Source organism: Chelmon rostratus, chromosome 10 (genome assembly GCF_017976325.1).
Source record: "Chelmon rostratus isolate fCheRos1 chromosome 10, fCheRos1.pri, whole genome shotgun sequence".
In the NCBI taxonomy this organism is placed as follows: Eukaryota; Metazoa; Chordata; class Actinopteri; order Chaetodontiformes; family Chaetodontidae; genus Chelmon; species Chelmon rostratus.
This window is the reverse complement of record NC_055667.1, coordinates 10,652,930-10,672,921: the sequence shown is the minus strand read 5'-3', so window position 1 is coordinate 10,672,921 and position 19,992 is coordinate 10,652,930. Positions and strand designations below refer to the sequence as shown.

Below are 19,992 nucleotides of genomic sequence, written 5' to 3'. Positions count from 1 at the left end.
TTATAAATTTTGGTTACATTTACTGGAAAATTAGCCCTCGTCTTTGGCCTCTGGCCTATTTTTAGAAGACAGGATTTCCTCATTTTGTGAACCAGTTTTGAGCATTTTCACAATTTCCTGAATAGAAACTAGACTTACTTACAGAAAAAAAATTGTCACAAGTATTCCCTGATTGTCTGTCAACAATTATATTTTGATGCAGTTAGGGGTCTAGACACACATTTTGACAATTTTCAGTCACTCACAGTGTCCGTCTTCCACCAGATGGGCCTTTTAAACTATATCCTGTTTATATCTCAGGCAGCTTATGTCACTTGTTGCTTAATTTAGTGCTACACACAAACACATCACAATCCTGTTTACAGCACCCAGAGAGTAAGGACCATACAAGCTAATTATAAAGGGATTGAAGTCTTTATTTAGCCTAATACAGTACAGTGCAACAGTTCACCTTAATCCAGTGTTAACACGGTGAACCCTGGGCCCAACATGACAGGTGAGAGTAAGCCTGATAGCCAGCATAATATCAATAGCATTCAGATGGAGTCAACACTCCTCAGTCGCTACACCAAAACACACAGGGTGTAGAGTTAACAAAGCACACAATCTATGATTCCACTTCTTGATAAATAAAACCGCAACAACACGTCTTTGAAAGGAGTAAAAAGTTGGATTCAGGTCATTGTTGGGGTGGGTGGCTCCTAAATATTCAGGCATGGTTATAAAGATGGAATGTGTAACATGTCTTCTTCTCTCACAGATAACTTCCCCTTGTCCTCCGCCTCCCGTCTTTTTTGTGTTTTTGAGTGATGTGCAGAGGAACCTTAAGCATTGTAGGATGAGGAGGAGACATTTCCACCGTGGCCCGTCCAGTTGGTGTGGATGAAATGACCAGGGTTTGACAGCAGTTCATATGTGTGGGCTCCAAAGTAGTCCCTCTGGGCCTAAAAGAACAAAACACAACATTAGCAACACCTGACACCCGCAGAGACAAATTTCAGGTCCAAACAAGAATGCAGCTAAGGATAAATACGTCCATCTTCAACTTGCTTGTTTTTTTCAACCAACAGATATTCAGACTACAACAATATAAACACGGAGAAAGCAGCAAATCCTCATGTGTAAAAGCAGTTATAGTGTGATAAATGATTAAAACTGTTTCAGCTCTATATTTTTACGCTGAACTGAGTTACAAAACACACACAGCATCCTGTCGGGGTCTTAAAGCTCTTAGATCCCAACACAAACACACACCACAGCTCCACGTGATCTTTCTAATCTGATATATCTCCACTGTCGGCCAGATGGTCAGTGGGCTCTGCTCTGCTGCTCTTCTGTTGTCTTACCTGGAGGAGGTTTGCTGGCAGCTGTTCATGTCTGTAACCATCGTAGAAGGACAGAGCTGTGGTGAAACAGGGCATAGGGATGCCATGCTGGACTCCAGTGCTGACTGTTCTGCGCCATGACTCCTAAACACAGAGATTACACAGGTTAACAAATGTTTTTATTCATGGAGCTCTAATGTAGCAGGGTCTGTATTATGACAGGTCAGGTAGAGTCATGTTCGATTTGACAATATGTTTAATGCAGAAGAATCTGAGTGGACTTTCCATGAGCTTTTTTTTTTAGAAGATGGACATTGTGAATTGTGAAGTGCAGAGAAAAATGACATATTTTACATAGCTGGATGTTGACTAATCATGTTCCCTCCACTGTTTTCTCTCTATTTACGTCTGTTTGGGTCGACTCAGATGTGACTGTCTGCACCCAGTTGTTTTTCAGTCTGCGTTCTCCCCTTCCACTGTCTGCATGTCACTGTTTTCAAAGTCGCTGTCGCTACATGAAACAACAACAACCTCCAAGCTAGCAACCACCACTACCCCAACCCTAACCTGGTTGCTAAAGGTACAAGCTATCAGATGTTTCTTTTTTTTTTTTTTTGTCGGGAATGAGTCATTTTAATGCCCGGGTTCGCCTCCCAATGTGCAAATGTTCCACCAAAACCAAAAAAGTCCCTCCGACACTATTTTGCAAGAGCATCATTGCCGCATCCTGCGCTGAGCACTACCCATGGTGACTGTAGTTGGTTTAAAAAACAAACAAACAAACAAACAAGCCAGAGTATTTTTCTGGCACAGCGCTAAAACAAGTGTGGAGATAAGTCTGACTGTGCAACCTCAACCAAGAACTCTTCAATCGTCTCATGAGACGGTTTGGATGATGTATAAACGATGAATAAACCCACTGTGTCCTTTCTTTAACAATACAATGTAAAATGTGATCACCAGATTTCAGTTTGAAAACTACCTGAAAACTACTACATCTCAGACAGGTGATGATTATATCAACTAGCGATCATGTTTGTAAAAGAGGAAACAACTTGTTGTGTGAGTCTTTGTCAATGAGGGTATTGCACCTTGGTCTTTGGACACTTCCTTATTCCTCATACCTGACAGTCCTGCACAGCATCACTGAAGAAACTGTCCAGCAGCAAGTTTTGCAGCTCTGCGTCCCTGTCAAAAGCCTCTTTGATTTTACCCAGGAAGACACTGGTGGGGAGAGGAGAGCGCAGTGTTAGCCAACAGATAGCTCATTGGATTACTGCATTGAACCAATACCATTCAAATAAGTACAGCGTCCTAGCCGCAATGCACAGGTTGAATGGTGATTACATACTGCAGGTCATACTGAGCGTTTTGTTTGTTTTAGGTTTATGCAATGTCTTTGGTAAGTTACACAAAGCAAACCAGTGTCACAACCATAGTTTCCTCATTCTTCCTCTACTCTGGCTTTACAAGAAGGGTCCAAATTTTATTTCATCAACATTTCTCAATCGAGCAGTACACATATGTAAGGCAAAACAGGGTTAATAATAACATTAAGACTTACTAACATGAAGACCCTTTACCCTAGAGTTGTTCCAAAATTTAAATCCTCAACTTTATAGTTTCTTACAAAGTGAATTAAATCAACAAAAAAATCTCTCCATGTTATTCTTGCTTTCTCAAGAAGTTCTCTCTTACACTGCCCAACCACAGCTTTCATTGTCAGTGCGAAACACGCCTGTTGAAATGAAGTTGCAATATACCTCCGGATGATGCAGCCTCCTCTCCACATCAGAGCGATGGCACCGTAGTTGAGGGACCAGTCGAACTCTTTGGCTGCCTGCCGCAGAAGCATGAAGCCCTGTGCGTAGGAAATGATCTTGGAGGCGTACAGGGCCTGCAGAGAGAAAAATTCATCAATTTATTGTGAAATACATAGTCATTATAAACCTTGGAGCCTCTAAAACAGTTTCAACAAAAACTGAAAATTGTAACCTTCCCAAAAGGTAGGATTTATTGCAAACTAAGTATGTACTGTACTGTGTTCTACCTTTCTGATGTCCTCCAGGAAGGCGGCCTTGTCCCCGCTGAATTTGACCCCCTGAGGCCCTGAAAGGCTGCGGCTGGCCTCCACCCTCTCATCCTTTAGTGAGGACAGGCATCTGGCAAAGACAGCCTCCCCTGAAACACAGAGGGGGGGAGAGAGTGGAGGAGACAGAGGAGTGGACAGGGACAACAAGGTTAGCCCTCTGCACACATCGCACTATTGGAGCATCACATAAAAACAGAGACGAGTCTGTAAACAGACATTTAGAGTTCCAGAAACCTCTTACAACAAATGATAACGTAGGTTATGCCAGCCAATGCCATGCTGCGGAAACAGCATGCCTACACAGAGACAAAGTCCATGCATCAGCATGACTCAGCAGTAATAATACTGTTGTATGAGCAGGGCTTGCCACAACTACATTAGTAAAAGATAAATTTCAGGGATCGACAATTGCCACATTGAATATGATAAGTTATTTGTCACTGTATCAGGATACAGTAAGAGGGACAACTGTTGGGTAAGCATGACTTGCCAAAAACAGCACAGCCAGGTGATGCAACCCACCGGCAGAGAGACAGGCAGGGAGAGAGACAGACAGGCAAAGAGACAGGCAGGGAGAGAGACAGTGAGTGAACCGTCTTAGTGAGCAATGTTATCCCTGCTGGGGGAGAATTCCAGCCATGTATACTGTACCGGCCTGTCATCCTGCTCCACACAGACCGGCTCAGCTCTCAAACAATGAAGCCTTTTGTGCCGCCTCTATCCCTCCATCGTAACATTGGCAGCACTGACAGGGACTGAGCAAACAAATAATTTCTTCAAAGTCTGATCTGAACAATGGTTGCAGGGATTTGGTGACGAGGAACTTCCTCGTATAGAATATCTACATGACTGAACTTTAAATGAAAGTTTATCATGTGTCATTTTAACTTTAACAACACACTCTAAAAGGTGTCTCTTTAGAGAGGCACTCACTCTGCAGAGCTCATATGTTGACACCTTTCGTCCTGGATTATTAATCTCACCTCCTGACCTCCATTTTGTCCATGGCTGTTTTTGAAACAGACTATCATGCAGTCAGAGCAAAGCCCAAAGCTGTACAGCGTATAACAAATCCCCCTTATGTCACTTGAGATGAGCAGGCCACGCAGAAAAGCCTTCAATCTTCTTAGTGGCAGCCACATATCGATCATGTTCCCTAGAAAAAGCTCACTGCCCACGCTGTCTGTCAGCTAACTGGCAAAGCTAAACATTAGCCCCAAAACTCTGATCATGAGGTCTACTGCCCTTTAATTTGTTGTAGCCATGTTGAAATCTTAACATGTGTGATGCAAGGCCTTTTGCCGTGTCATCATGACAAACACGGTTCACTGAAAGCAGCCAGCATTGGAAGGAGAGAGAAGGAAATCGGATACTTCCTCGTCTACAGCCTCCTTTCTTCCTCTTACCAATCAAGGTGACAGGTGTGCCGTACTCCAGGGCTGAAATGGCCGTCCACTTCCCTGTTCCTTTCTGTCCGGCGCTGTCGCGGATCTTGGGCAGCAGGTGTGTGCCATCCGAGTCCCGGTATTTAAGGATGTTAGCCGTGATCTCGATCAGGAAGGAGTCGAGCTCTGTTTTGTTCCAACTGTCGAAGGCCTGAGTGTTTCAGCGTGATGAAATAAAGTCAGCCGCATTGATTTTTTTGGCATGACAAAAAAAAAAATACGAATGAACATGACATCATGCAGCTCACCTGTGCCATCTCATCGTGGTCCATACCCAGAACATCCTTCATCAGGTGATAGGCCTCACAAATCAGCTGCATGTCGCCATACTCAATGCCATTATGGACCATCTTCACAAAATGCCCAGCACCCTCATCTCCCACCTGCCCAGGCAAGACCGTCAGATTATTGTGAGGTGACCTGATAACAACTGCTACAACCACTCAGTGTGTTGAACTTTATGTACACCAGACAAATTAAACACCACTCACCCAGTCGCAACAAGGTTCTCCTGTTCCAACCTTGGCAGCGATGCTCTGGAAGATGTCTTTTATATGTGGCCTTAAAAAGGAAGCAACAGCAAGTTTTAAACTGATTAACTTGTGCGCTGAAGTGGATGAATTCATGAATTCATATTTTCTTTTGCACGCGTGTGTCCCACGGCCGATATCTAGTGTGCAGCTTAAAGTCTCACCAGGCCTCTTTATGTCCTCCTGGCATGAGTGAGGGTCCATAGCGTGCCCCCTCCTCTCCGCCACTGACTCCACTGCCGACAAACAGCAAACCCTTCTCTTTCAGACTCTTACACCGCCGCTGTGCCACAGAAACACATCACACACACTGTGAGACTACCCTCAGACAGAAATGAAGATTTACAGCTAAACAGTGATTCTCTGCGACTTACTGTTGTGTCTCTGTATTCAGAGTTGCCGCCGTCGATGATGATATCCCCAGCCTCGAGAAGAGGAACCTGAAGAACACAAAATCAGCTGATTCGACTGGGCAAGACTTTCCGCAACTTTTAACACGTTGCAGCACAAACTACCCACCAGTTTGTCGATAAAGTCATCCACAGCCTGTCCAGCCTTGACCAGCAGAATGATCCTCCTGGGCTTCTTCAGCTTGGACACCATGTCCTCCAGAGACTCTGCTCCAATCACCTTGGAGCCCTTGGCCTCATTCTTCAGGAAGTCATGCACCTTGGACACGGTTCGGTTGTAAGCACAGACCTGTTGGAGGGGTTTGGTGATTACTGGCTGAAATAAAAGAGAAAAGTGGAACAGGTTTGACTGCCAGTCAAAGTTAAACACAAGAGTTGTCATCTTACCACGAAGCCATGGTCATTCATGTTCATGATGAGGTTTTGGCCCATGACAGCCAATCCGATCAGTGCAATGTCTGCTCTGTGAGGAGAAGAGTGACAATCACATTCAACCCTCATTGAAAAGGCTCAACATCAACAACAAGGACTTCTAAAGACTGTCCGCTGAACATTTCCGCCAACATTATACCTTATTTTGTTAAATGTATCTTGAACCTCTATGTTTTAACTTGCTCTATGTTTTATCTTGCACTAAAAAGGAAATTCAATCATGGTTTTCAAAGTCACACAGACATGACACCACTTGTCATTTCAAAGTTAACTGTCATTCATTTGGGTCCACAGCAACCATTTTATCGGTTATGCCGTTCAATTTTCACTCTGAATGTCACATTTATTTCTGAGAAACAGTAAAGCGGTTAGCTAACAAGCTAACAGCTCCGTCTACGTTAACTGAACAAGAAGATAACTCCAAGCAAATGAGAAAGAACGAGAACAAAGTCTGCAATGATTTAACCACACGTTTCAGCCGCAACCTTTCCGCTTTACCAACTATTTAAATACATATAAATGTGTGTTGGAAACTTACTGAGCCATGGTGTTCTGCGGGTAGAGCAACGGTGAAGTGACAGTGTTCAAATGACAGCCTCGCACACCTCACTTCAGGTTCTCGCTCGTTTTACTTCCTTGTTCCCTTCCCAGCGTGACGAGGGCGAGGAGCGGATCACGTACGCCCACGTAGAGCATCCGCCAATCCGATGACGTCCAGCACACTGAAGCGATGTTGTTCGCGAATTCTCATTGGTTCAGAAACCTGAGCAGAGGTATCCGTTCTCCTATTGGCTTCAGAGGCCGTCACTCATTTTTACGTAAGCACACCCACTGGGAATGGGTTTTATTTCAGAACAAATCCTGTATCCTACAACTTCCATGGAGATGGAAAGTCGGCCTACATTTGCTGATGTAGGCTACTGTACTTTGGTACAATTTTCAAGTACCTGTACTTTGCTGCTGTAAATTCTACTTCACAAAGTTTCAGAGAGAAATATTCCGCAACCCCTCACAATAAATACTTAGACATTGCTGCGTCGTCGTAATAGCAATGTAATAAAGTCATAAATCAGTCACAGCAGCCAGATTTCTGCAGAACGAGTACTTTTGCTTTTGACGCTTTGAATACAGTTTGCTTACAATATTTCTGTAGTTTCAAGCAGGATCAAGAATTTGTTACATTGCTTTTTTGTACTTTCAGTTACGTAAATAATCTAATTTCTACAACCACTGACATTTTTAGCACTTAAATAAAAATTTACTTGAATTTTGTAGATTAAATATTGCCTCTATACGAGTATGCTGAAAAAAAAAATGAGTCGACTCAGATTTTCTTCTTAAATTGCTTCAGTCTACATAAAAATATGAACAAATGTTTATACTAAAATATCCTGTTTAACACTGAAGAAAGTGCACGTTCCTTTGTTGTAATTAAGGCTGGATTACAAGGCTGACTGCCCCAGGTCCCCAGAAGTCCACGGACCCCAGAACAGACAGGTGGGGCCTGGATTATTTCCTGAGTTTGAGTCCCTGTGTTGAAGACGGCCTCTGTGTCCGAATCTGCTTTTAAGATCTTGATTTGTGCTCCAGTTATCACACTGCAAACCTGGGGCCAGCAGTGGAAGGAACAAGTGGTTAATTCCCCTCCAGCAGGCTAATCCAACCTCGGCTGTAGAAGTTAATGTATCCTAAGAAAAAGACAAGCAAATTGTTTGGTGCTTATTTCTGTTTATAAGGTATTAGGTGTCAAAAATGTAGTCATTTCTCTTTCTCTGGAGTGATCTTTAACTTCCACTGTGTCCCAGTCTTCTTTCCATGCAGAACAAGATTTCACAGTTAATAAACCATGCAAAATGTCTTCTTCCAATTACTGGAAATCTGTGGCAGATCACAGGAAAATGACTCTGCACTTAACCAGTTTAATGTCAGAACGTCTTTAAGTGCATGAGAGGCAGGGAGGAGGAAGTGGTTTTGGGTCAAAGATTCCAGATTAAAAGTACTTCATGAATAAGTTTTCTGTGCAATGAAAAGTCTATTGAAACATTTTAGTCTATCAGAAAGTGCACTAGCCTATACTACAGACTGAGCCTGGGGCTTCACAGTAGAGAACTGTTTTTAAAAAAGGCAACAGGAAGCTCATTTCTGCCAGGAAAATCAAAAAATGAATACAAAGTTAGGGATGATGAAGGTAAAAATGCTCACTATACATCAAATGAGGAGATACTAAGTCAACATTTTGACTTGCAAAGACCAAAGCAAAAAATATCAATTTACATAATTAAGAGATAAGTCAAAATGTGTTCTTTTGAACTTAAAACTACGATAAGAATTAAAAAATTCTCACTTTTTTTCACCAGACTCAAGGGTTTGACTTGAAGACACTAAATCAACTATTTAGTCAATATTTTTCTAAAAAGTCAAAACTATGAGTTATAATTATGACGTACTATCTTATAACTAAGTTAGATTTCTGTGAGTTTTATTCCTCTCATTCCTGATTTCATTTCCTGGCAGAAATCTGCTCCTGGAGCACACAAATATGGGGAAGTTGTAACATGTAAAAACACGTAAAGATGTGAGTCAAACTGCACAAAGGACAATACAGACAGGCAGCATTGTTCTGCTAATGCACAGTTTGCACTTTTATTGTTGCCTCATTCACTAAACAGTTCAATGGTGCAAGATTACCATACACAGAATTAGGATATCTGCATGACACATCTATGCTATACAGCGAATGGATTATAATTATTACAAATACAGTAAACATATTTACATTTTAATTCAAGCTCCATACAACACAGATATTTACAAAATAAGTATGAAAATGAAACCAGTCTGACAAATAATGTACAGTGTTAATGTCATGGTTTGTCGCTTTCTTTTCGTGAACAAATCCAAAGGGAACACAGTTAACTGATACTGTCAGAGGGGAAGATGGAAAATATCATGGCTAGTCTTGTTTGAAAGGCATCAACGGAAAAAAAAAAAGTGTTGAGGTGAAGAAAGACACCAGCAAAACAATAGTATACTGTCATTTTAGATGTCACTAGCTACTTTGTATTATATTCCCTGATATATTAGAATAAAAAAAAATGAGTTAAAAACCACCCTTAATTTGTTCGAATGCAAGAGGCTGGCTAGCGTGTGTAGTGAGTAAATATTCTTCAAATCAAAAGCAGACTTCCACTCAAACCACTTTCTAATTAAGAGGAAGCACTAACGTAACTCACCTCCCCTGAAAGATGCAGTGGGTTATACATTTTAGTTCTTTTTTTCAATGATGGACAAACACACATCTTCATAGTACATTCAACGCTCTCCCACTTCAGACCGGAAGAGGCTGCCACACCATCATTTGGTTCATTCTGAGAAGAACAACTAAACCGCACAGACTTTATTTGATCAGTTAGTTGAACCTTTTATTGATATGTGCAAAGAGCTGCAAACTAATATATACATTGCAAACAATAAATACACAATCCAAAATAATATACCTCTGCAAATGAGTCACTGAGGTGAAAATGTTTGCTCTGACAGGTATTCATATCGATATGTATCTCACATGTGTGGAGCACGCTGAGGTTAATGTGAGGTGCGTTGCACTTTGAGCTTCGATCAGTGCATAGATGTCTGTTTTTTTTTCATTATTATTTTAGTACATGTGTAGCTCTGCTGACAGACAAAACATTTTCTCAGAAACAATTCTTCAGGTTTGCGTTCCTCTGACCGGCAGGTTGGCTGACCTGAGGCCAGTGACGCTCTGCAGCTTTAATTTATTCTGATTTGTTGCCTGTCTTTAAATCAGCAAATCAACATATTTCACCAATAATGCCACCAGTGCTTGTAGCAGGTGGTGGCTACCTCTGTTTAACACCTTTAAAACCTGCTGTCCGTTTCACATGATACAGTCGGCATACTGCTGGTTGGTTGGCCAGAGTTTTCATTGCCCGTCTGCACTTCTCACAGTTGTACCATTTGTAGAGACAGAGGCACCAAAGATGAAATTCACTAGGAGCCAAATGTAGCTTCTGTAGTACGATGTACAGAGCAAATATTTTCATTAACAATACCACAAATTAAACCTTTGAGTATATGTCATCCCTTTAATACCACTTCTTCTTTTCTAGTAAACCTTTTTCCAGAGAGAGCTATCCAGTGTAGCCTTGATATGTGCTCTTATCAGTGTTCGTGATACTCAGAAATAATCTTGGACTCAACATGTGAAATCTGCCCTCATCTTGCTATAGATATGTGTTAATGTGCAAAATAAGAACACCAATAAAGTTGGTTAGAAATTAAGAAATAAATGCCCTCTGTTACATTTCATATAAAACTTCCCTACGGAATGATTAAAAGCATAATAGATTTAAAAAAACAAAAACAATCAACAATGTTAATGATCAAGAAAAAAAAAGTCAACCCAGTGAGAGTAAGATGAGTTAAGAGGTCTGAATTCAGGAAAGCAAACAGAGAATGAACACCTAACCTGCGGCGCTGCTGAGCAGTAAGCTCTTCACTATCAGGCATGACAGTGAGGGGAGTCATGGGGTAGACTACCGTCTGTCCTGCAGGCTATGTGCTAGCAGCGTCATCAATTAACTACTGGCGTCAAGGCTAAAGCATTGCAACTTCATTCTCTTTCCTACATCTTCCTCCCATTTCACCATCTTCTGTTTTGTCTTCAGTATTACACAAACTTAAACACAATATCAGCGGATGTTGAGGCTCTCTTGAGGTCTGACGCTCAACACGTCAGCGTGAGAACAAACTGCTAAGAGCTAGAGGAGCTGAGAGGAATGTCTAAAATGAGAGTCGTAACTACCACACTGATCCCAGAGCAGACAGTATGTACAAATCATGTCCGTCTTCCTCTTCCTCCTCCTCGTCTCCTTCGAAACCCTGTTTTTTATTCATGAGATGAAAACAGCAAAAGGCCAGGGGCAAATTATCTACTCCTGTAGGAACAATCCATCAGATTTTCACTGATCAGATATGAAATAATCTTCAGATATTTCTGCATGTGTTTGACACAAATGCATGATTGGAAGTAATCACTCAATGACTGGCGGCACTATCGGGGGTGGAGGTGTATGTACACATGACTGAGGAGTGGGCTCTAAGTATCACAGGGATGGCAGAGGAAACCCAGTGCTGCCCTCAGTACAGACTGAGTTGGGACAAATTGTTTTCTGACTTAACATTTTGATTCTAAAGGCTGTTTAGGATGCGGTGGGGGGGGGGGCTAGAGGCGGCGGCCTAACGCACATCTCACAAGGAGAAGAAAATCCTATGAATTCATTAGCAGCAATAGATCTTGAAGTAGCCTTGCTTTCTGTAGCACAACGTAAACTGATACGTCACATAGAGAGATTCGTTTATTTTCCCTTCATGGTTCCAACTCTAAATGATCTGATTGGTTTCAATTCTTTTTCAGTAAGCAAACCTGGTCTTCTCCTGAGGACTGCTGCAGTTATCATGCGGGCATATCGATAAAAAAAAATAAAATAAAACTCTTCTCTGGAGACGAATAACACTGATAGAGACGATTATTTTACAGATGATTGGCAAACAGAAAATCAGTGGCCTGAAAGAACAGTTACTGAAGAATCGTGCACACACAAGTAGACTATTACAACATGCTACTAGTTAGGGACTTAGGGGATGACAACGAAGCGGAACAAAATCAGACCCAAACATTGTCATAAAAACAAAAACACAAAAAGCTGAGGAGGAGGAGGAGGAGGAGGAGGAGGAGGAGGAGGAGGAGGAGGAGGAGGAGGAGGAAGGGAGAGAAATAGAGAGGAGGAAAGCTAAGTTGGCAGAGGGTTGTTGGAGGGAGAAGGGGAGGCAAATTCCTCTGGAACTGAAACTTTTAGTCGCATGAAAGGAGACTTAAGCCACAAGTCTACTTACAAGAGAAAACCGTCAAGAATCACAATGATTAATAAGTGTTAACACTTGGTATGTTCAAAGACTCTCCACAAAGGCTGGAAGCCGTGGTTTCCTGTGCGCCGCTCGACTCACTCAGTTCTTCATCAGGCCACTGCGCCTCCTCGCCAGCTTGGATCTGTGGGAACAGGATTTTCACGTTGTGATGAGGTCAGAGTGTAGTTCCTGCAGAATGCAGAGCTGCTGTCAGTGTGAGACGAGTGCATGTGTGTACCTTATCGTTCCCGCGAGCAGAGGGTTAAAAGCGTACAACCAGTCGTTCATGTCTTTCTCGTTGTTGGCCTGCAGGAGGATTCCTCGATGTTTTGTGCACACAGCGAAAGTGTTGGGAGTCTGAAAAGAAAAAGTCAAACATTTGAGTGCACGCCTTCAAGGGGTTTCTATCAGATACAGTAAAGCACATGCACAGGTGTTGAGGCTGCTGAAGGGGAATAGCCAGTTTTTGAAAGCTGTTGCTGAAAGAATAATCACTGTGCAGGTGTGACACGGTGCATGTGCATCTTGTGCACGTGCTGATAAACCTGATAGAGTGTGAAAGTTCACTTATTCAACTGTTGGCAGTGACGACCACATGTTGAGATGCAAGAATATGCTTGACGGCTTGAAACTGTACCTTGAGCATGGCCTGCTGGTCTTCACTGTACTCCACCTGTGCTGTGGAGAGGTTGAGGACACCCCGCTCCACCGGGTCCTTGTCGCTGTTGTAGATGAAGACGTAGGGCCGGCGCACAACCACAAAGTGCTTCACCCACGAGTTGGAGCGCGGCTCCATGAAGCTTAGGAAACCTTTCTTGGACACAACAGATCTGAAAAGGAGCGCAAAAAAAAGAAAAAAAAAGAGAGAGAGAGATCAGTTAAAAAATCTCCGCCATGTTTTTCTGCAGAAGAAAATCAGGTTTGTTCCAGTTGAAACCACCCTGGTTCAGCAGTTCAAATCCCGTCACATCAGTTCTGCTTGGATTAGAAAACAGGATTATCTGCTTTTTTCGGGGCTGTGAGATGCATCCCATATTGACTTTTCTTTAAATCACATTGCTGCACATAAAAGTGAAAAGAAAAGCCTTCAGACCAAAATAACAGCAAACGGGTGAACATGTCAGCACTCACCCTGGCCTCATTTCTTCAATATCAGGCACCAAGTTGAGGAACTCGTTCTTTCCAGCCCGCGCTAGGTAGGAGGTCTCCAGAGTGGGAACCATCGGGAAGTTTTCGTAGTCTGAGCAGGAGGGACTGGAGGCACGGGAGCTGTTCTCTGGGGTCCTTCGGAACAAAATACACCAAGTGAGCATCACGGTGACAACCTGCCTCTAAATTCAATCTACACATTGTCCCCAGCACTGTCATACAGCCACTGATGGATATTCAGACAGAATATATGAATTAAAGGTTTACTTCTGGTCGAGGGAACCACAGCGGGAGTCAGACAGAGAAGGGCAGGTGGAGGAGGGGGTGAGGGTGGCGCTGCTGAAGCTGGTCACTGATGGGTCACGTCCCATTGGTGAGATGTCAGACAGCTGAGGAAAAAAGAGCAAGAAACATTTGTTCAACACTGTTTTACTACTACAGCTATGTGACAATCACTGACATTCGACAGGATTTAGTGGACTTAATACTGAGAGAATGTGGCAGAAGGAAAAGTTCAGAGAATATTATGTGACCATTACTCACCTTGCAGTCACTGATACTGTTGACCACTTGGTTATATTCACTGTTGAAGGTGTGTGTCAAAAGGCGCAGGCACTACAAGGGAACAAAGATGAGAGTGATCTGTTAGCGGTGGAGGAGGAGAGGCAGCTGTTGCCACTTACAGTAATTCAATAACACCGCATCTGCTCCCACCTTGGTAGCCAGCTCCTTCTCACGATCCACCAGGCTCTCGATGTCGGTGGAGTCGTAGCCGCTGCTCTCGCTGGGCGTGATGGCGCTTTCAAAGGTGGTGCTGGAGATTTGCGAGGAGATGGAGGTGGAGGTGGACAGGGTGCCCGAGCTCATACTGGGGGACAGCGACTCGCTCAGGGACTTGGCAGTGGGAGCTGGTCCCACCGGAGCCGCATCCCCAAGCTTCTCCCTCAGCAGGAGCAGGTGACGGGTCTTCTCCACCTGGAAGGACGACACGGGCAGGGTTAGATACAAGTTCTGTTTCAGTCATTAGAAGAAACTTTGCTTTCAGTGGGGTATTAGACAGGGACACCGGTCAAAATAGGGTTGGGTTTAAGATTGCAGGTGAATGTAGTTTTAAGGACCCACCTCATGCAGCTGCTCCATTTTCTCCAGCTCCCATTGATGCTCCAGGATGAGACTGTCTCCTCTGGGCCTCCAGCCGGCCAGGTTCTCCTCTCCACGCACGTAAGCCACTGATGTGTCCAGGACCTTCCTCCTCCTCCGCTGCATCCCTGCTCAGGACAAAAGCACTCATTGGAACGAAGCTCTCAGAGAATTCATGATAAACTGACAGCTTGTCTTAAACCGGATTTCTCACCCGGGCTTCCAGAGTCAGACATCTTGCACAAGCTCAGCTCGTAGATGCCGGTGACTCGATTGCTGTAATGAAGCAGAGGAGATTCTATTTAAGTAAACTGTGTGGATATAATGTGACCCAACTGTCTTTACTTTGGGTGATAGAAATGGCCACAATATTAGAATCTGAAGTCTTATACCAGTCAGGGGTTTTGGAGTATCCACTCCCAAAGAGGTTCCTGAGGGAACGTGGAGGGGAGATCTTTGCATCTCGGGAGTAGAAGACCATGCAGATGTCTTTGGTAATAATAGCAGGCTGGATGCAATGGTCCAGCTGTGAGGAAAAGACACAGCGAGTGTGTTAGCTGTGTTGACTTCCAGAGGGGTGAAATAAAGAGCTCAATGCAAAAAGGCTCAACACAGAAGAGCAATGCCTGACCTCCAGATATGCAGACAGGGTCATGTAGATCTTCTCTCCATAAGGAGTGACTCGGTTGAGCAGGAGGGAGTTGTGCAGGGAGCTGTCCCACACTGCCTCGAAGCGGTAGAAAGTCCTGAAGGTGGAAAAAAAAAAAAGAATCTTCAGTAATCGACAAAATCACTAATGAACTTACATAGTTTTACCTTCTATAAAGTCCCAGTCAGTGCTTTACAAACAACAGAGCTTCTGTGTGGAAACAGCAGCAGTGATTAACCTACGAGGAGACACTGTGCGGTGACTGAAGTGGCCCTGACACTTCTCCCTAATCATGACAAGATGTGAGGAAACACACCGAGGTGAGAGCTCGACAATACACACAACGTGATCAGGGGCCACAGTAGTTAACAGGAGTGTCGGGAATGTGCCGATTACAGCGAGCTGTGTGTGTGACAGTTGGCACAAGCTGGAATGGTGGCAAGCAGAATATAGGATTCGTATATATAGCTTTCATATATATGTGCAGATGTATAAACTAAAAGGAATACATTAATTTCCTGCTAGTTTACAACACATTGTTAAAAGAGCCATGACCACCTGCTCTCTAAAATGACTGCTTGTGAGGCTCTTTCAGGGTTTACGCTGTTCCAGTCTCTGGCAGCAGGGGGCACTCTTGCCCACAGGCTGGGAGCCAGATCTGCCCTGTTGCTGCCTCAATGGCCTTGGTTGTCACTGACTCACACCGTGAATAACAGCTGAGAGGAAAGCATTCATTTGGAATAATGGCACCACAGAAGCTTAACATACCATGACATGAACTAATACAAAAAAGAGGGGCTGCATTTGCATGTAAGATTGCCTTTACTCATCCATCAATCGTTTGGAATGGGACCGCCGCTAAATATTGATGGAAATAAAGGCAGATCTAATGCAACATGCCAACAAAAACACAAAGTGGGGAGAACTTATTTCTATAATTCTATGAGACTAAAGAGAAGCATAAAGGTCTTTCACAGAAGGAGCCTTATGTTCTCTGGTCACTGGTACCTATCAATATCCTTATCAATAGAAAGCCTGAGCACAATCAAGAGTCCAGCCGCAGCAGGAGGAAAAAGAGAGTGCACAGACAAAAAGAGAGAAGCACAGAGAGTCAGGCAACAGAGACAATGGAGCAAATTAACAGCAGTGAAAATGGGAATGGTCATGCAATGAGTCCTCTCTGCCTTCAGCTAATATAAAGAGGACACACACAGATGCTGTCTGACGCTGTCTCTAAACTGTTTCAAAGAAAAAGAAATCAAACACGACAAAATAACAGTTGACATTTGCTATTTTAAAAAAAAAAACCCTTCACCTTGAGATGTTGTGTCTACTGAATATATGCTGTTTATCAAGCACAGCTGGATTTAAGAAGTCTGCGGGCTTTTCAGCTACCTGTTGGAGTTGTGGGACGACTTGATGTTCTTGGCAGAGATGATGTTGAGGGACAGGACGGCATCGGCGGCGCTCTCGTCCACTTCGGCCTTGTTCCTGATGCGACCTGGTGAGACACAGAGCAGCACAACATGTCAACATCCTGTCATCACAAGAGCTCAAATGACTTCTTCTGGTGGGACATAAACGGCTGATACAACAGTCAAAATGTCACATTGTCCAGAGGCAAGACTCCAAACACATGTCTGCTTACTCTTGAGCCTTTCTGGATAAGAGTGTCAGCAGCTGAAAGTCTAAAATGTGAAATGTAATTATTTTGGCCATCAGCCACAGACACAGTATAAACTGCTTAAAGAGGGAGGCAGCCTGAAGGCAAACAGACACAACTCCCCACACCAGAACCAGGACTGAGGAACCAGTGAGAAATATTTTCAGTGCTGCCTCACAAACCACGCTTCCTTTGAAACAATGAAAGGTGTCATATGGTATTGTCAGGATATCCACTGACTCTGGTGCGTGAATGAGGAAGCAGTCGTGAAGCAGCACCCTCTTCTACTGGGAAACAGCAGTGTTTTGTGTCTCTGGTGGCCGTTTGCTGCAGAAAGGTAGAACTAGTGATCCCTGAGGGAAGATTGCTCACCCACGACCAGCTCGCGAACGTCCTTCCAGTGGAGCTCGCTCCCCTTCTCGTGGATGAGAGTCACCGTGATCCTTCGCTGGATCCCCTGCAGCACAGACGACAGGAGCTTAGGATCTGAGCAACATTAAGCCTCTAAATGTTTCTTAGGCAGAAGAGATATTATTTACTGGTTTACAAGAAAGAAAATATGACGTTGGTTGGAATGGAATAATGCAGATCTCCAGTACCTGGTGCAGTAGGTAGGTACCATGGCAGGGCAGTCCTCCGCTGTGATCCACTACAGCTGGGATGTACCTGAGGAGGGAGGGAGGTCACACTCAGCCTGGATGCTTCAAAACAACACATCTCATGCTATTCTACAAGGGGATTTAATGAATTGCATTCAAAAATAAATGTTCACCATTTGAGTTTACACTTCTTATTGTTTATATGCTGCTAAAATATGCCACAGTAGAGCCCTGACAAGCTAAAGGTCTCTGTCCTACACTGAGGCTTAAAACACTTTCACTGAATCTGACATATTAGGCCTTTTCTGTGTTTGTGGCCGTGGCTTATATGGGGTGTGAATATAAAATGGATGCGTAGACACTCACTCTCCGGTGGGCTCCAGCTCGCTGATCTCAAACCAGACCAGCAGGTCATATTTGCTGACACACTGACCCAGGTTGGACTTTGTGATGGTGTTCAACTTAGTGGCTGGAACTGACACACAAACACACACACACACAGTTGAATATTATAAGGTGCGATTCACCTTGATTTCATTGGGAACGCATGAAAACAATGGGTAGATAATAAAGTAATATTTTTCATTGAAATAAATGTCTGTCTCTATCTAGCGCAGAATGAGGTAACATGATGGTGACTGAGCCTCTGGCCTACTGATGAAAGCCCTTGCATTTGCAGTATTATGTACTGGGTGTCTGTGGTGACAGACCCCAAGCAGCGCACTTTTAGTGAGGCATTTTCCAACACCCAGCAGTGGTTGGTGGGGGTGGGCAGACTTGCTCTTCAACTCACTCCTGCGTGACGCAGCTATACATTTATATATACAAACATATATAATGGTCCATTGCTACTGAAATATGCTGGACACAGAAAAAAAAGGCAAAATGACACATCATCTTCAAGCCCCACAGCTGCAGGTACTGAGATGTTATGAGGAGCTAAATCACAGATTACACTACCACTGACAGCCTCCTGCTGTCTGACACACATCAGGATTATGTTCCTGTTGAAACAGGCTAATCTCTGAGGCACACAGCTACATTCATTTGTGTTGATATCAACATTATTCCACATGAAAACTACCGTAATTGGACTGCAGCTGAACCTATAAAGACTTAAGCCTCTGGATTGTGATTTATGCTGTGAAAGCGATGTCAATGATCTTCTATGATTATGATACATACTCATTTTGTTATTTGGCTTAAGATTCAGCGTATGCAGCAGATTTACCTGAAGGAGTCAGATCAGGCCAGTTTGTAAACCACATGCGGAGGGATGTACTGAGCTGACTGGACCTAAAAAGCCCTGCAGCGAGGTGCAGCACACATAAACACTGCAGAGCTCTGTCGTACTACTGCCTGCAGTCACAGAGCACCACGAGGGTAAAGCACAGCACTGGTCTAAACACTACAACACAGGTGTATCTAATGCCTGGTCTGTTAGCCACTACAGTGTCCGCTGTACCAACCATGGTGCCTGGGCACAATTAGCACAGGGTCACAAGGCACTGGGAGGAACGGGAAATGCGAGAGCTGGTCAGCCTCGTCCTCCAGACTGGCCACGGCAGAGGAAGCCAGGGCGTTGGCGTGCTCGGACAGCGTGTCCAGCACTCTGCCGTTCACATAACCGCTCATGAGGTAGCGGACCAACTCTATCTTACGGGTGTGGTCTGGGGTTTGGATGCATGATATTGCACGAATGGATCGGAGGAGACGTGTGAAAAAGGAGATGTGGAAGAGGGAGGGCAGAGTTGGGTAAGAGGATTATGGATGGTGGGAGAATGATTAAATAAGAGACAAAAAAAATCCAGAGGAAGCGAGAAATGAGAGAAAAGTGGAAGGAAATATGAGGCATGCTGATATAACGAATAGAAGAAATAAGCTGAAATGAAGGTGACAGGTGCAGAACATATTGCTGTTAGGAAAAATGCTTACCTGGTTTAGACAGAGGCATGGGGATAGGGTAGTATTTCCTTGACGGTGTTGGAGGACTGTTAAAATAAATGTAGAATTACCTTAAAATACAGAAAACAACTGGAAATTTCTAACAAAATCTATATGGTGTACCAAATATGAATTATTCTATTATTAGAAAAACATTTTCTGAAGTGATACAACATCCCCACAGAAGAATATTCTGGATTTATTCATTAACTGCACAGACCTGATGAGGTCCTGGCCATGAAGATGCAGCGGGTGCTGCTGGTAGTGGCCGAACACTTCAAACACGATGGGCTTGCTCTTGATGTACTCAATGAAGGACTCTGTGACCTCAACTGAAATCTGCTCCCACAGTGAAAAAAAGGTGTTGTCAAAATTAAAATGAGGCTGTTAAAGAACAGATTGCTTGTGTGTGTGTGTGTGTGTGTGTGCCTGTGCATGTGCACACACTCACGTTCTGGACGTGGTAAAAGCCCAGTGGAGCTCCTTTGCCGGTGTTCTTCAGAGGCTCGGTGGAAAAAGCCTCATCGTGACGATGCAGGAAACTGAGTAAATCAACACAAATGAGTGTCAGTGTGTCACATTTATTTGTCAACAAGATGACGGCGTTTCCCAAAAATCTGCATCTTCCCTTTGGGAAGTGTCATCAACTTTTAGGACTTCACTAGAACTTATTTTTTTTATGAATG

General features: G+C 43.6%; 2 protein-coding genes across 8 annotated transcripts in view; both read right to left on the bottom strand.

Moving 5' to 3' along the window:
• Positions 1-398: 398 nt before the first annotated feature.
• On the bottom strand, positions 399-6,887 carry pgd (phosphogluconate dehydrogenase). Its single transcript, XM_041945645.1, has 13 exons — positions 6,773-6,887; positions 6,190-6,265; positions 5,912-6,091; positions 5,767-5,832; positions 5,557-5,675; positions 5,354-5,423; positions 5,111-5,245; positions 4,824-5,013; positions 3,376-3,506; positions 3,089-3,222; positions 2,450-2,549; positions 1,347-1,469; positions 399-944 (listed from the first exon to the last, which is right to left on the bottom strand). Exons 1-13 carry the CDS (start codon positions 6,778-6,780, stop codon positions 825-827), a joined length of 1,452 nt encoding a protein of 483 aa, XP_041801579.1. The 5' UTR covers positions 6,781-6,887; the 3' UTR covers positions 399-824.
• A 2,752-nt stretch (positions 6,888-9,639) lies between these two features.
• kif1b (kinesin family member 1B) overlaps positions 9,640-19,992 on the bottom strand; it is a 55,875-nt gene continuing 45,522 nt past the window's right edge. For all 7 annotated transcript variants that reach the window (XM_041945636.1, XM_041945639.1, XM_041945638.1 and 4 more), the window contains 18 exons: positions 19,758-19,848; positions 19,527-19,645; positions 19,298-19,353; positions 17,729-17,837; positions 17,363-17,429; positions 17,136-17,220; positions 16,496-16,601; positions 15,083-15,197; positions 14,844-14,977; positions 14,666-14,727; positions 14,434-14,579; positions 14,026-14,286; positions 13,855-13,926; positions 13,579-13,700; positions 13,294-13,446; positions 12,800-12,992; positions 12,401-12,519; positions 9,640-12,304 (listed from right to left, as the gene is read on the bottom strand). In XM_041945636.1, the coding sequence (XP_041801570.1) occupies positions 12,262-12,304; positions 12,401-12,519; positions 12,800-12,992; positions 13,294-13,446; positions 13,579-13,700; positions 13,855-13,926; positions 14,026-14,286; positions 14,434-14,579; positions 14,666-14,727; positions 14,844-14,977; positions 15,083-15,197; positions 16,496-16,601; positions 17,136-17,220; positions 17,363-17,429; positions 17,729-17,837; positions 19,298-19,353; positions 19,527-19,645; positions 19,758-19,848 (2,053 nt within the window). In that variant the 3' untranslated portion in view covers positions 9,640-12,261. The remainder of the gene's footprint in view (positions 12,305-12,400; positions 12,520-12,799; positions 12,993-13,293; positions 13,447-13,578; positions 13,701-13,854; positions 13,927-14,025; positions 14,287-14,433; positions 14,580-14,665; positions 14,728-14,843; positions 14,978-15,082; positions 15,198-16,495; positions 16,602-17,135; positions 17,221-17,362; positions 17,430-17,728; positions 17,838-19,297; positions 19,354-19,526; positions 19,646-19,757; positions 19,849-19,992) is intronic.

Coding starts and splice junctions, on each gene's coding strand:
- pgd (XM_041945645.1), bottom strand. Junction 5,676..5,766: donor CTGAATACAGAGACACAACA/GTAAGTCGCAGA, acceptor TCTGTGGCACAG/CGGCGGTGTAAGAGTCTGAA. Junction 945..1,346: donor TGCCAGCAAACCTCCTCCAG/GTAAGACAACAG, acceptor TTGTTCTTTTAG/GCCCAGAGGGACTACTTTGG.